The sequence below is a fragment of the Vidua macroura genome, chromosome 8 (assembly GCF_024509145.1).
Source record: "Vidua macroura isolate BioBank_ID:100142 chromosome 8, ASM2450914v1, whole genome shotgun sequence".
Taxonomy (NCBI): Eukaryota; Metazoa; Chordata; class Aves; order Passeriformes; family Viduidae; genus Vidua; species Vidua macroura.
This window is the reverse complement of record NC_071578.1, coordinates 12,066,967-12,080,842: the sequence shown is the minus strand read 5'-3', so window position 1 is coordinate 12,080,842 and position 13,876 is coordinate 12,066,967. Positions and strand designations below refer to the sequence as shown.

Here is a 13,876-nt window from a genome sequence, read left to right as displayed (position 1 = left end):
CTTCAATCATTTGCTGTTACAGTTTTGTGAATTTAAGGTCTGCAGTCTCTGAAACAACACTACGTGCACCAAGCCTCCCAATAAGCATCCAGCTTCCCTGAAACTGAGAACAGGAGTGGGTGTTTGACTCAGCTTACTGAGGTCATGTATTTGTGATTTGACAATGACAAGGGCAGGAGAGCATTTCAGTGGAATAGCTCCTCCACCTTACACATAAAACAACATCAGTCAAGGATACTTCTCCATCCTCTCTGACCTCAGCCCCAAATCTTGCTCTAAATCTCATCTTTTTTCACTAGATGAAATAGGTCTGTACACAGTATTTTCCTTTCTTCCTAATATTCACTTTAGTTCAGCATTATATTTCTTTCCTCAGATTATGGACAGGTATCTCATCTGTATGTATCATCAATTATTTGGGAGAAAAGCACACTGTATATTAATGCAGTCTAAATCACAGTCAGGCCCTGTTCTATTTTTTTCCAGAGTTATTACAACAAGTAAACAATAATAATATCCCATACTTTGCCCCAGGAGCAGTTCTGCATGCTGCATTTACCTCTGTATTTCCTCAGGGCCCTTGAATGGTTTATCATAAACTTCTCTATAGAGACAGGGGAGCTCCAGCATTCTTGAAATCTGGACATCACACACAGGATCATCCACTTTATCTGGAGAGGCAATGAGAACATGTAGACCTGGCCAGGACTGCCATACAATTTTTTAAGCCTGAGGCTTCAACCTGAGGCAGCACAACAGAGCTTCACAGCCAGTATTAAATTGGCAAAATTTGTTCACTCTGGTTTTTATAAAAACAAACCACAAAGGCCAATCCTTCTTTTACAGTTTACAAGGAGGTGAAATGGCCTGTTCTGGTGCATTACAGATTATGCTTTTGTCTGACAACTTATTTAACCAGAATTTATGATCTCTATTTTACCTTTCAGCAGCCTTTATCCATTAAATGAAGTTAACACATAGTAAGGAGCTTTATTTGGGCCAAAGTGAAAGCAATTTAGAGGCTATCTGAATTGCATGGCTCTCTTTGGTATTATTACCAACCCATGAATAGGTTGTATATACTCATAAATCTTCTGTCTGGAAAGGAGGGGTGAACTCCCTTGCAAATTTAAGCTAGAGCTGAAAAATCTAGACTTTTTATCTGACTTACACAGGGTTTTTAAAAGACAGGATTTTCTTCACTAAAGAAATAATTTCAGTATTATCTCTGTAGGATCTCACTGGAGAAAACCAACTCTTACACAACAGTACAGACATGGAACTGAGAAGAAGTTATGTAACTGGAAGCTCCCAGAGCTGTGGGCTGCAGAGCCCTGCTGCTCCAAGAGCTGTCAGACACAGAGGCAGCACCTGCATGCAGATCTGTGCCTGAGGAACACTTCTCCCTCATCCTGCAGAGCCAGGGAGCTGAGAGAAGCCAGGCTTCAGTGGGACACTGCCCATATGCTGCTGCCTGCCCATGGAATGGATTGTACAGGCTGTGACAAACAGCAGCCACTTCTCCAAAGCCCTCAGTGCCCTTGGTGAAGTGGGACACAGATGGTCACCAGCTCCCTTTCCACAGGCTTTGGCTGCTCTGCTTCAACACAGAGAAATCTGAAGAGCAAATCACTCTTGCAGACACCCAACCACAGTATCTGTGTGGTATTCTTGTATGCATGCTAATCAGCTTTTACAGTTTTTCCAGGAATACCTCGTTTACAGGCAATCTAATCTCACACATTACATACTGTGTCTTCTAACCTTATGCTGCTGCAATTGAAATAAAGATATACAGATGAAAATCCTTAGAAAAATGAGATGCCAGAAAAGAATGTGGAAAATATTCAATTAATTACATACAGCTCAGATATTTCACAGATTCAGACATCTTAGTTACATATATCACAGATTCATAACACTCACAAAAACATGAAGCCTGAATTTCTCTTTGTTGCCTATAGGTTCGGATGTGACCTCTGACCCTGACAACATCTCCAATCTCCAGCTTGGTTTTCTGGCTTACTGTTTCTTGGAGTTTCTTCAGCTGTTCAAACACACTGACACTGCTGGGTGTGCTTGGATGACCTGCAAAAAGTGAAGGAAAGGAGTCAGACACTAAAGTCAATGCATTAATTGTCCTTTTGCATTCATCCACCTAAGCACCACAGGAGTCATATCACTAAAAAAAGGGTAAGGTCCCAGGCACCATGTGTCCTGGGTAGGAAAACTTCTGGGTGACAAAATTAGTTTAATGTATTAAACTTATTTAAATTGTTCATCTGGAGAAAATATAAAAGGGAGAAGATACTGATTTACCACTGAAAATGTCATAGATGAGTTGCAAAATTGAAACATAAATTTGAAATTGTTGTTGTCATTTTTTGATTTTATCACGCTAAGATGGATGAGAGAGGAAAAGAAAAGTTAGCTGAACTTTTTATACAAATTAAGAATGAGTCATCTGAGGTGGGGCCAAAGCATTCATGTGATGCAATTTGATGTCTACACTGAGGTGAATGCAAGTGAGGTGAATGCAACTTGACAGAACTTCACGTTTACATAACACAGCTTTGTAGGACAGTAAATCCTTCATAACTTAAAACCTAATTATTGCTCCAAGTATCCCTGATCACAATTACAAAAGGCTGGAAGAAAGTTTCTTGTGCCCCATAAGAGCTTTCTTTAGCAGGTACAAATGAATTAATTGCCATTCTTAGCATAGTGTCCATCCAAGCACTACTGATGTATGTGTAAAATAAGAATACAAGGCTGAAAAGCATTTTTGGCCCTCATTCTATTTCAAGCAGTATTTAATGCAATTCCTTTTAATGCATCTAAGTTCGATTCGATTGTGTCTCTCTTTCTTTTTTTCTTTTTTTTTCTTTTTTTTTGAGAGTTGTGCCAGATCATCACCTCTCCAAAGTGAGAGCTGTCTTCTACATTCCAGTTGGGACCATTTGTACCACCTGTCACAGGATTGTTTTTCTGGCTTACACATATAAGTATGAATTATCTGTCTGTATAAATGGGCTTGTTCCACAGACATCAGAGTTTTTAACTTTTACATCAAGCTTTCCTTTCTCCATTCTATTAATATGTATCCCTAACACTGCAGATGACACCAGTAAGATTTATTTCAGAAGGATTTGATCAGTTCCATATTAGGGTTGTCAATCCACTACATGGGCTTCCAAGAAGATCCAAAATAGACTTTGATCTACAAGAAACAGTGGGAGAAAAAGCAAAGAGACAGCCAGACACTAGTGAGTTGTTCTGTTAGTGACTGCAATAATACATTAATTTCAAATGCATAATTACTGCACATTTAGGCCTTGCCCAAATTGTAAAAGACTGCTGGCATCCTCCCACTGTGTTTGAAGCTGCTTTCAAGTTCATTACTGACAGTGTCTGTATGAGCAGGAGTATATGAATACAAACAAAGCAAGGATAAATCCTGAAACCATAATCACAAGGGCAGGTCAATGGACTGCCTTTGGAAACAGAAGTTGTGGCACATTTCCAGTCTAGTTCCTTACTAGATGAAGTCACAGAAAACCTTAACAGGCAAATTCTCTGAACAATGTCACAGCACAGAACTGAAATATCATATTACTCAAATAAGGAAAAGGCAGGGACAGGACATAATGTAATGGTTTTATTGGCATCACCCTCGAACACAACACAAAAACTAATAGAAAATTCCCAAAATGGCCCAGGCAGTATGATATGGTGGTTTAAAAAAAAAAAAAAAAAAAAAAAAAAGAACAGTTGAATTTGCTCTTCTGCAAGTTTGATCACTTACTAAATTACTTAAGACAGACATAAGTAAAAACAAACAGTCAAAAGAGGTCTTATTTATTTGATAAATTACCTGATAAAGGTGTTTCTGCTACCATGGGATTTTTCCAGCAGACACAATTTATAACTCCAGTACTATCATCCACTGCAAAAAAAATTGCAAGAATTACAGACTAGGAAAGCAGGCAGTCATGTTCCAAGATGTGAAGATACATAAATATGTAGGGAGATAACTGCCAAGGACATCTCATTCCAACTGGTTTGGAAGGTAAAGTGAGTGTCCAAACTCTACTTGCATATCTGAAATAATTTCCACAGTTGTTTCAGACATGGAAGTAGCTCAGCACCAGATGTGCCTATGTGCATAGTCAGCAAAGTAACAGGTATATTCTCAAAGATCATACACTAATTTAAATGATGAGGCTTCAGTGCATATATTGGATACTAAGGGGTTTCAATCTTGTTGCTAAGGCCATGAGAAGAATCAATTTTGAAGTCAGACAAATTAAAACAGGAAACCAGGCACAAACTACAGAAGCATTACTGTTACAGTGAGAAAACAGCACTTCAACATTTGGGGATACAACCACGTGAATAAACCAGGGGTGCAGCTACCTGCAGCTGCATTGGTTTCCATGCCAATATTTTGCTCAGTCTGCTGGTCTTTCCAATATAGGATGATGTCCAGGGAGCAGAAAGGCAGCTCCTCTAGGCAGGAAGGACAGAAGACATGCATGCTTGTGGTTCTGCTCTAAGCCAGGAATTCCCAACTTAGAGTGTAGGTGCTGGTGGCATGCATGCCACTTCCTCTGCTGGAAAGGCTCAACATCTTCTCCTGAGCACCAAGCTGTTCTTCCTGTTCTGCCAGTGTCCAATGAAAATAAGTTTGGCGATTTCTGCTCCAGGCACTGCATTGTCGATGACAGCAGGAAAAGACAAAACTCAAAGGAAACTAAAATCTGCCTGAAGAATCAATTTTCTGTTGATCAAGGGACTATATATACATGGCCTATGCAACAAACACTCTAAATAGAAAGACACTAGATGTCTGTCAAGGATCATCCAGCCAATGCACCTTGCTTCTTGAATGTAACATCTCCAAGACTGAGATTCCACTCCTCACAAATGGAAACCTGCAATTTTCTTCTACTCCTTAAACCATGACTAAAAAGTATCAGCAATGTTTACACGAAGGTGCTGATTGATACCTGCAGTCATTTCCTCTGGGAACCATAGCATCAAAGCAAAATGCCTTTGCACGGTCTCACGTGTTTTAAAACAATCTCCCTGTTTGGAGGGGGGGGAGGTCTAATTTCAAATTATTGTTTTGCCTTCCTGTTTCCAAGCAGTTTAGCTGCACATTGCTATTAGCAAACTTACAGCACTTATAAGATGCAGGCAATTCCAAATTCCATCACAAAAGTATGCTCCTCTCTGCTCTCTCTGTTTTGAGCTGCTGTGTCTGCAACTATTTCAGCAGCTTTAATTTTGTACCAGAGCACAGATAATGATCTGTTGGTAGGATTTCCTCTCCTTGGTACAGACAGACAGCATCTATTTTAGTAGGAGGCAGAACCCTCATAAGCCCTGCCCAAGCCATCCATGCAAGCCAGCAATGGCAACAAGAAGCAGGGCAGATAACATTTCACTCCTGCATTCCCACAGTTTCTAGATGTTCCAGCTTGCACCAACCAAGACAGACAGGCTTCCTACGAAGGGCTTGGAAACAAACCAAATAAGACTGAAGGATTAGGAGGCCTCCTCAAGGTAACAGCTGAAAACAGAGTTCTGGAGAGACTGACCTGTACTTGACCACAGAAGGAATTTGGTAGCAGAGCAAGGTTCTGAAACAAAGTTTTGCAATTTCATAGATGAAAGCTTTGAGCAAGAAGACAAGTAACTCCTGAAGTACAGATGAATGAGAACCCTTGCAATTGTATTCTAATTTGACAAGAGAATGTTAATCTATTTTAAATGCACAAGGGGTCTACAAACTTTTGAAAACTTCCTGTGCTCCCTGTGCCGCCCTTCCTCATCTCTTTGGGTTTAAAATTTTGTTTATTTGGGTTTTAACTTTTGTTTATTTGGGTTTTTTTGTGGGTTTACTTTTTGTTTGTTGGAGTTTTTTTTTTCTGGTTTTTCTTTGGCTTTGATTTCTTTGATTCTTGCTTAATTATTAGTGGGGTAGCTCAAAGCTACCTGCTAAATGAGATAATTGTCTAAATTTTTATTTCTTTATGACAAAAAGGGTATGGATCTTGTCAGGCCTGCATGAACCTACTGAGATGCTGGTGATTTTTTTTTTATTTTAAGTCAACTGCCTTTCAGCTTTTCAGGTCAGTTTTGGAGTACAAAAAAAAAAAACCATGTGATGTTTGGTTTCATTAGAAAGCAAAGGGGACAAAAGAGGTCAGAAAGGTGCATTAGGTAAAATATGAGTTTGATCAAAGCTATGTTTTAATTAGATATCTTTCTCCTAACTTATCATAATAATAGCAAGTAACAATCAAATCAAAGTGTCAAAATTAGATATAACACAGCATATACTTTTTATTTTTTAAGCCAGGAAAGAGTAAATTAACTCTTTTTTTTTTTTTTACAATCATAATTTTGTCATCAGTTCTGGCTGTAGTTTTCAGCAGAGGGCCTTTAAAGTGAGTGATGTGTATTCTGAAACAGACAAATAGGAAATGAGGGGGGGAGGATCACGGGACACAAAGACATTTCAGTTCCCTATCAGAGGGAAAGTACAAAGGGGGAATTGCTTTTTAAGTCACTTTTAAGCAGATGGAAAGTGAGCAAGTCCTGAGCAGTGTGTGGCACTCCAACTGATGCAACCCCTGTGACTCACCAGAGTCTGTTGAACTGAGAGATGCAAGAAGTTACAAGCAGGAAACTGTCTAAGAAGTTACAGTTTTGTGCTGGCAGAGTCGGCCTGCCTGAAAGGGAGGGCAGGCTGGGGAGGGGCACCCTGGCAGGTAGCCTGAAAACTCAAACCAGGAACTGCTGGAACAAAGAGTGGAGTTGGATGTGAAAGGACAGCAGGAAGCCAGGCTTACTGTGAGCTGCACTTGGAGGTCGGCTGATCCAAGGCCTTAATTCCACCACTCTGCAGGTTCTTTTTATTTCTATTCCTCCACTTTCTGCTCCAGTCAAACGTTTTCAACAGGTTTAGTTGTTAAACTGATGCTGAGAGCAGCATGGAAAACCCTTATCCATAGAACTGGTTTTGTCTTGGTCATTTTGCTTCTGTCTTCCTCTGTTCTCATGAAGTGATAAAAGCATTTGCAGTCAATGCCACCCTGGAGCAGTTTGATGCTGGGGAACCTGGGACCTGCTTAATTAATCAGCTGTATCTTCACAGTACTCCTGAGGCTCAGGGAACTGCAATCTTACAAGCAAGGGAACTGGGAAGGAGAGGCACTCTGTGACTCACCTCCACCAGGTGAAAACCCATGGCAGAGGAAGACACTGGCCATAAGGGCTTCAATAGGATCTGTGCATTTGGCTCCCCCTTCCTACTGTGAGGTGACCTCCCCCCACCTTTTGAAACTTGCCACATCACCAGTGCTCCACTCTCTGCTTTTTCTCCAGATGTAAAAGACAGCTGAACAAAATGACAATCAGATGTTTCCATGTTAATAAAACTGAATACTGGGAAAAGCAATATGGAGGAGACAACTCCCAGCTGGTGTTAGAAGGACTGGTACTATGATGCTTGAGTTCATTGGTTAAAACTCTTGTGCATCTAAACATAAACAAGCTCCTGACTGCTATTAGAAGTTGGCTCCAAGATATGACAAGACATACAAAAAGTCAGAAGTGATTTCTAAGGTTCAAATGTGGAAGAAGTGATTTCTCATTTGTGGGCACTGTTAATCTGACCAAAGGCACTGCGAATAGGAGAGGAAGGTAGCAGAGTCCAGTGACAAAGCAACACCCAAAACTAAGACTTGCTACATGACCCCACATGAATCAATTACCCTGTGTTAACTATTTAATTCTCTATTTTTGAAGAAGAGATAAACAGTAGCTTCCCTACATTTGCCAAGTAATCTCAGCTGTAGGTATACATATATATATATATATAATATATATATATAAACATATATATCTTAGGATAAGAGCACATTTGTTTCAAGAATACACATTGACCACATAAGGAAACTTTTCAGTTGTAACAGTAACTAAGATAAAAGGCTGGTAAGTGAAAGAAGAAAGAAAGAGATTTTCCTTACCTCCACAATTATAAAAGGCATCTCGCTCCTTTGTTTGAACCACTATCCCAACAACATCCACCTGTCTTATTGGATGTCCATTATAAAAGAATATACCTAGACACAAAACATGCTGGATTAGTGTAACTATTTCTTTCAACACCTTACCCTACATAGTCACATTTGTCAATAAAAAACATACTTTCTTACATATTTAATATATCTTAAATTATACAGTGCCTACACAGGAAAAATCCCCTGTATCACTGAAGACTAGGGACACTAAAAGGAGAAGTATCAGCTGTACTTAGGATACCAAAAGCTTGCTTTTGTAGAGTGTCAGAATCTTATTAACCTCTTGTTTTCCTGCACATTTGGATCTGAAAAAGAGTTTGTTTGCTGCAAGCATTAGGGGGTTTTTGTTTGTTTGTTTTGTTGTTTCATTTGGGTTTTTGGTTTGCTTTGTTGTTTGGTTTGGGTTTTTTTTATATCTTCATAAGGCTTCAGAATAAATAATAGAACACAAAGGAAGCAGTTTGAGCTTCTCACAATGCAGCTGTTCCTGATTAAGGCAGAGCCTCTGAAAGGAAAACTAACATAATTCTGTCTTTCATTTCTAGAAGAACAGGAGCCGTGGGGGCAGGGGGAGAGCAACAGCCCTCAGACTGCAGAGCACACTACTGCAGTCATTGTGGACTGCATCCTGAACTTCAGCTTCTGAAAACACGTGTTCTAAAAACATCCCTTCAAAGCTATTTTTGTGCATCTATAAAGATAACTTAAATAACACTTAGAAACATGTCCAGGAAACAGTGAGAAATCGCAGCCCAGTGGACCCTGAAAGCACTGAGGTTGCCTTGCTCTGTCATCCTTTTCAAGAGAGTGACAAATGCTGTTAACAAACACTAATGTAAACATCATACAGTGAGGCTTCACAGTCCAACAGCAGGAGGAAAATAGGGCAATAAGCTCCAAATATACCCTGGGCTGGCTAGTTTTCAGTGAATGTGTTTTCTTCAGTTTTCAAATACTGCTGCTTTACTGAAATAAGCCATCTGGGATGTTCAATAACTGTCTTCTGAAAACTAGATAACTCGAGGGACTTAGAAGGGAACATTTGGCTCCATACACCGTGGCAAGTGTTATTCTTACAAAGGGAAACACAGCAGCAAGGGAGTCAGAAAAATGTTCTCTCTAAAAAAAAATCCTAAATCCAAAATCCAAAAATAACTTGTCCTACATAGCTAGCAGCCTTAAATGAGCCTGGAATTAACTTTCTTCACGCAAGACAGAGAGAAAACACAAAAGTTTCAGAAGAAATCAGAGGTGATCAGCCAAACAGCTCATGAGCAGAAATTTTGCTCATAAAAATCCACTGCAGTGTTTTGAGGATGCATCTATGGCTATCATCTCAGATCTGGCTATACTAATCGTGCAATCACTGGTCAGGTCTGGCACAGACAATGTTTAGCAGGTCTGTCCACTTGTCTCTCATTTCAGTCACCAGGGCACAAATAAACACTGCTACAGAAACCCCCAGTGGAGATGCTCCCAGTGCATGTAGTCATTCACTGAATCTTACAACATCTATGTAAAAGGTCTGGGATAGTTTCAGAGTAAGTCTGTGGAGCAGACTCCAAGCTCCTAATTATGCAAACAAGCAACATGTTATTATGTTTGTTTCCCAGTAAGTAAGCTGAGTTTTGGCAGATGACAGAGATCAAATAAAACTGGTTCTCTCCATCCCCACAAATTCACGTAGAACTCCATCCTTACTCTCAGAGATACTACCTGAATTAATTTGAAGAATGAAATTATATTTAACCTATTAAAAATTGTTGGACTTGATGACTTCAAGGTGTAAATTACCCATCCTGCCAGTTCATTTGTTCAAATTAAGTCCATATTGGTAGCAATAAATATATACTAAATATTTGAAGCTGTGGATAAATACATTCAGTGAGGTTCCTAATACCTCAGTAATCAACACACAGAGCAAAATGCCATTACCACAACAGGCACAGCAGTGCTACAGGGGGCTATAGATACAGAGCTCTCTAGGGCCAGTGCTGGTCATGTCTGTACCAGCATTACTGTGCTGTTTGCCATTCCTTTAATTATTATTACCTCCTTTTATGCTATTTGTGGCTTCCCTTCCTTGTTGATAAGCTGTCACAAAGCAGTGGTGCATGATAACTCTGAGAAAAGCTCATTTCCATGATGTGATTATGTGTTACAACTGAGTTTGACACCCACTCTCATTGCAAGGCTGCTAAGACAACACAATTGCTGTTTTTATCTGGGAGGTTTTCCAGCCTTCTTGTCACCATTTATAGCAGCAGAATAATTGGCCAGGTTTACTGCTTCCCTCAGTGTTGTTTTAAGGGATTAGTCACTGTGGCATCAAATCCTAATGTTTAAAACTGGAAAGAAGAAACTCATTAGGTCATTCAGTCCATTTCCTCAGGGCCAACACAAGACCATTTTGTACAGTAAATTCCTGGCAATCTGTACAGTCAGAATATAAACAATCCCAGTGAAGGGCATCCCCCCTTTTTCCTGGGAAGGCTGTGCCATGGTCTAACAGATGTCATTCTAGGGATGTTTTTCCTGACATTCAGACTGTGTTTCTTTCCATTCTTCCTAGTTACAACTTTTTGTTTTGCACTCATTCATTCTTAATTACCAGTACTTAATGACTGATTTATAATCAACCATATACTTAGCTTCAGCTGGTCTTTAAAAGCCCATTAAAGGCAGGAAACATTGACAACAAACACCTACATTCTTCCTTCCCCAAAAGGTATTAATTTTAGTGTTTTTGTTGTGGTATCATTTGTTGCCAACAAATAAGATACACTGAAAAATGTCTGCTTTGGTATATACACAGCACCATGAGAATTAACAAAATTCAGGATGTTGGTTCTAGAAAATTTCATTTTATTTTAAGTTTGGTTTAGAAAATGATGCAGGATTGCAAGCAAGCAGAGTGCCAGATGCACAGGAAGTGGAAAAAGCTCAAATGTACCAACTGTAAAGGCTGATATCTTGACATGACAGAAAACAAACACCTCCTTAGAATCATCTTAGAAAAAAAAAAAAAAAAAACAAAACAGAGGTAATAACAAAACTGAAAAAGTTCCTGAAGCAGAAGCCAACTCAGTTAAGTAAAAGAACAGGAAGAGAATTAAGAAGGGAAATTCAGGTATTTTGGAGGGGAAAAAAAGAGCAGGACTGTACTTTCTGGGACTGTTCCTGCTATCATGAAATGTTTGTTGGTGTTTATAAGGTTACTTATTCTGAATTTGACATGTGTATGTCAAATTTTGACATTTGTTACACATTTTGACATGTGTATGTACTAATGTTCAAGTCCAAACTACAATCCAGTTCTGCTGGCATTGAATTGTGTTGTATTTTGTTTGAAAACAATTAAAATATCTGTAACTGATGAATAGTTTTTACCAGATGCATTTCCCACAGCACCACTACTAGAAGACATTTATAAGACAGTTTAAAAAGGCCTCTAAATAAAACTTTCTGTAGGACAAACATCAACAACAGTCTGTAGCCTAATTATTGCAAAGGATTCCAGACAAAATCTCTTGCTGTGTTAAATAACCAGGATAGATAGAATGGTATTTGTGGTTTGTGAAGTCCTTATGTACATAAAATGGCTGCAAGAAGAGAAAAAAACCTACCAGTCCTTCATTTTTCCAAAAATAGCATTGTTGCTATCCTTGCTGTTAAAGAAAACTGAAGAAGAATAACAAAAGCTACAAGGCAAAGCATATTCAAAGAGCCAAACAGGGGTACTTAGTCTCTTTGGACAGAAAAAAAATTTTAAAAAACCACACAAACAAAACATCAAAACCAAACCAAAGACATACACTGTGCTTAGGGCTTATTGCTTTTCCTCATTAATTCTAAGTTCTCTGGGTTCCTCCCTGATAATCTTGCACCATGTCAAGCTTCAGTTGGGAGTAATGAACCCTTCCAGAGCAGAAGACACACTGCAGTCTATTTAAAGCCTGTGTAGTGAAAACAGCAATTGAAGGTCAGAGCTGTGTTGCTTCAGCCAAAGCTCACACGTGGGTGACACTGCAGACCAGCAGGACACAGACTGCAAAACAGACAGTTGTGGGGTGAGGTCCAGCATGGAGGCCAGAATTTACAATAAGGTTGTTCCAATGTATGAAGAATGTCATATATCAATCATATCTAGAAATTAAGGGGACAAAACCTCAAAATTTGTATCTGTCTTATAATGTATTAATATCCACAGGAAAAAGCAAAATCACACATCCAGCAATGTCATCAACTGTCAAAATTTTGCAAAAAATGTAGACAGTGGAGAGATAACAATGCATATGGCCAGAAAGGACAAGCATATTTTAGAATTAACTTTATCAGAATATAACAAGCACCACCACACAGAGGAAACACAACATTACCTTAAGGTAAAAGAGGTTCTGGAGAAAAAGGAAAACCATTTTAACAAATATATTTTATTTTTCACATATATTTCACATACAACATGTTGCTCTTAGAACTGCTAAAAGATACTAACATCAGCTTAAGGTAATGGAATACTACTTTACTGATGTTTGTGAAGTATTCTTCAATCCCTTCATAAAAAGCACAATATAAATCAATTATAATACTGCGTGCATCATAATCAGCACCTATAAATACATACCTGGCACCTGTATAGATTCTCTCATTTCTGTAATATCTTTAATATAGAGTCTTGCAAATGCAGAAAATACAGGATCTATACCCCAGTGCAGAGAAGGCATCTCTTCTTCATACTTCTCAGACTCAGACTGCATCCGAAACCTGTGAACACAGAAGGACCTGGAATTGCTTTCTCCAAAGGTGAAGAACGGTTCACATTCATTATTTTTCACATAAATGAAAAAACAGCTCATGAGTATACACACAACAACACAGCAGAGCTGAGGATGAGACTCTGGAGTTTATCTAATAAAATGTTATATTTATCTATCAATATTTCATGTGTTGCCACATGAAATATTCAAAGTATCAATACTCATGATTTGTTTGAAGTACTGAGAATCCAGCAACAGCATTTCCCCCAGTAACTTCAAATGAAATGGAATTTCAGAGACTTTTCCTCTTCAAATCCATAAACAGAGAACTAAAGTCAACATTTGTTTAAAAGAGCAGGACTGTGGAATCCTAAGTGGTTACTTTCTCTACAGATGATTATTATTTCCCCATCATTCTCCTTCCGTCCCCCAACATACTCATTGTTTGTACTGTGCTTTATTGTGGAGTTGAGGGAGGATGACTTTATTTAAAACAAAAGCAGCCATCCCTTCTTTATTTTGGGCATGTAGTCTCTACTAACTTTGAAATTGTTACTTTTACCCTTTCAGATTTCACAGTTTAATACCTGCCATCTTCTGCCATTACAGATCCAATTCTGCTTATCACAGTGTTGATGTAAAAAACCCCACACTTGATTCAGAAAGATCCTCATAAAGATTTGAAAGCTGAAAATACTTTCTGTCAGCTTCTCCTGTATGGACAAGTACATTGTTCCTGAAAGGCTTTCCAGGTCACCTTCCAGTGGGTGTCAGCCCCTTGCATCTCTAAGTCAAAGGTGCTAAGTGGACTGATTTTGAATAGTGTCCTATAGGGCTGAGTTTGGCAGCTCCAGCCTCCTGAGAAGGAGCAGCTCCCAGGGATCTCTGCAGTCTGGGAGAAGCACTGGGAGCTACTGATGTAAAGACAACACACCATGAACATCACAAAAGCACCTTGCCTCACTGAGAAACTACAGAGCTTGGATTCTGCATGGTTTCTGTTCTAATGCTTAAGCTTTCATTTGA

At 39.0% G+C, this 13,876-nt stretch overlaps 1 protein-coding gene across 3 annotated transcripts in view; it reads right to left on the bottom strand.

The window, feature by feature from the left end:
* STN1 (STN1 subunit of CST complex) overlaps positions 1-13,876 on the bottom strand; it is a 39,045-nt gene that overhangs the window by 12,735 nt on the left and 12,434 nt on the right. For all 3 annotated transcript variants that reach the window (XM_053984340.1, XM_053984342.1, XM_053984341.1), the window contains exons 2-6: positions 12,718-12,857; positions 8,040-8,135; positions 3,875-3,946; positions 1,927-2,088; positions 560-671 (exon numbers count right to left, since the gene is read on the bottom strand). In XM_053984340.1, coding sequence (XP_053840315.1) covers positions 560-671; positions 1,927-2,088; positions 3,875-3,946; positions 8,040-8,135; positions 12,718-12,850 — 575 coding nt within the window. In that variant the 5' untranslated portion in view covers positions 12,851-12,857. The remainder of the gene's footprint in view (positions 1-559; positions 672-1,926; positions 2,089-3,874; positions 3,947-8,039; positions 8,136-12,717; positions 12,858-13,876) is intronic.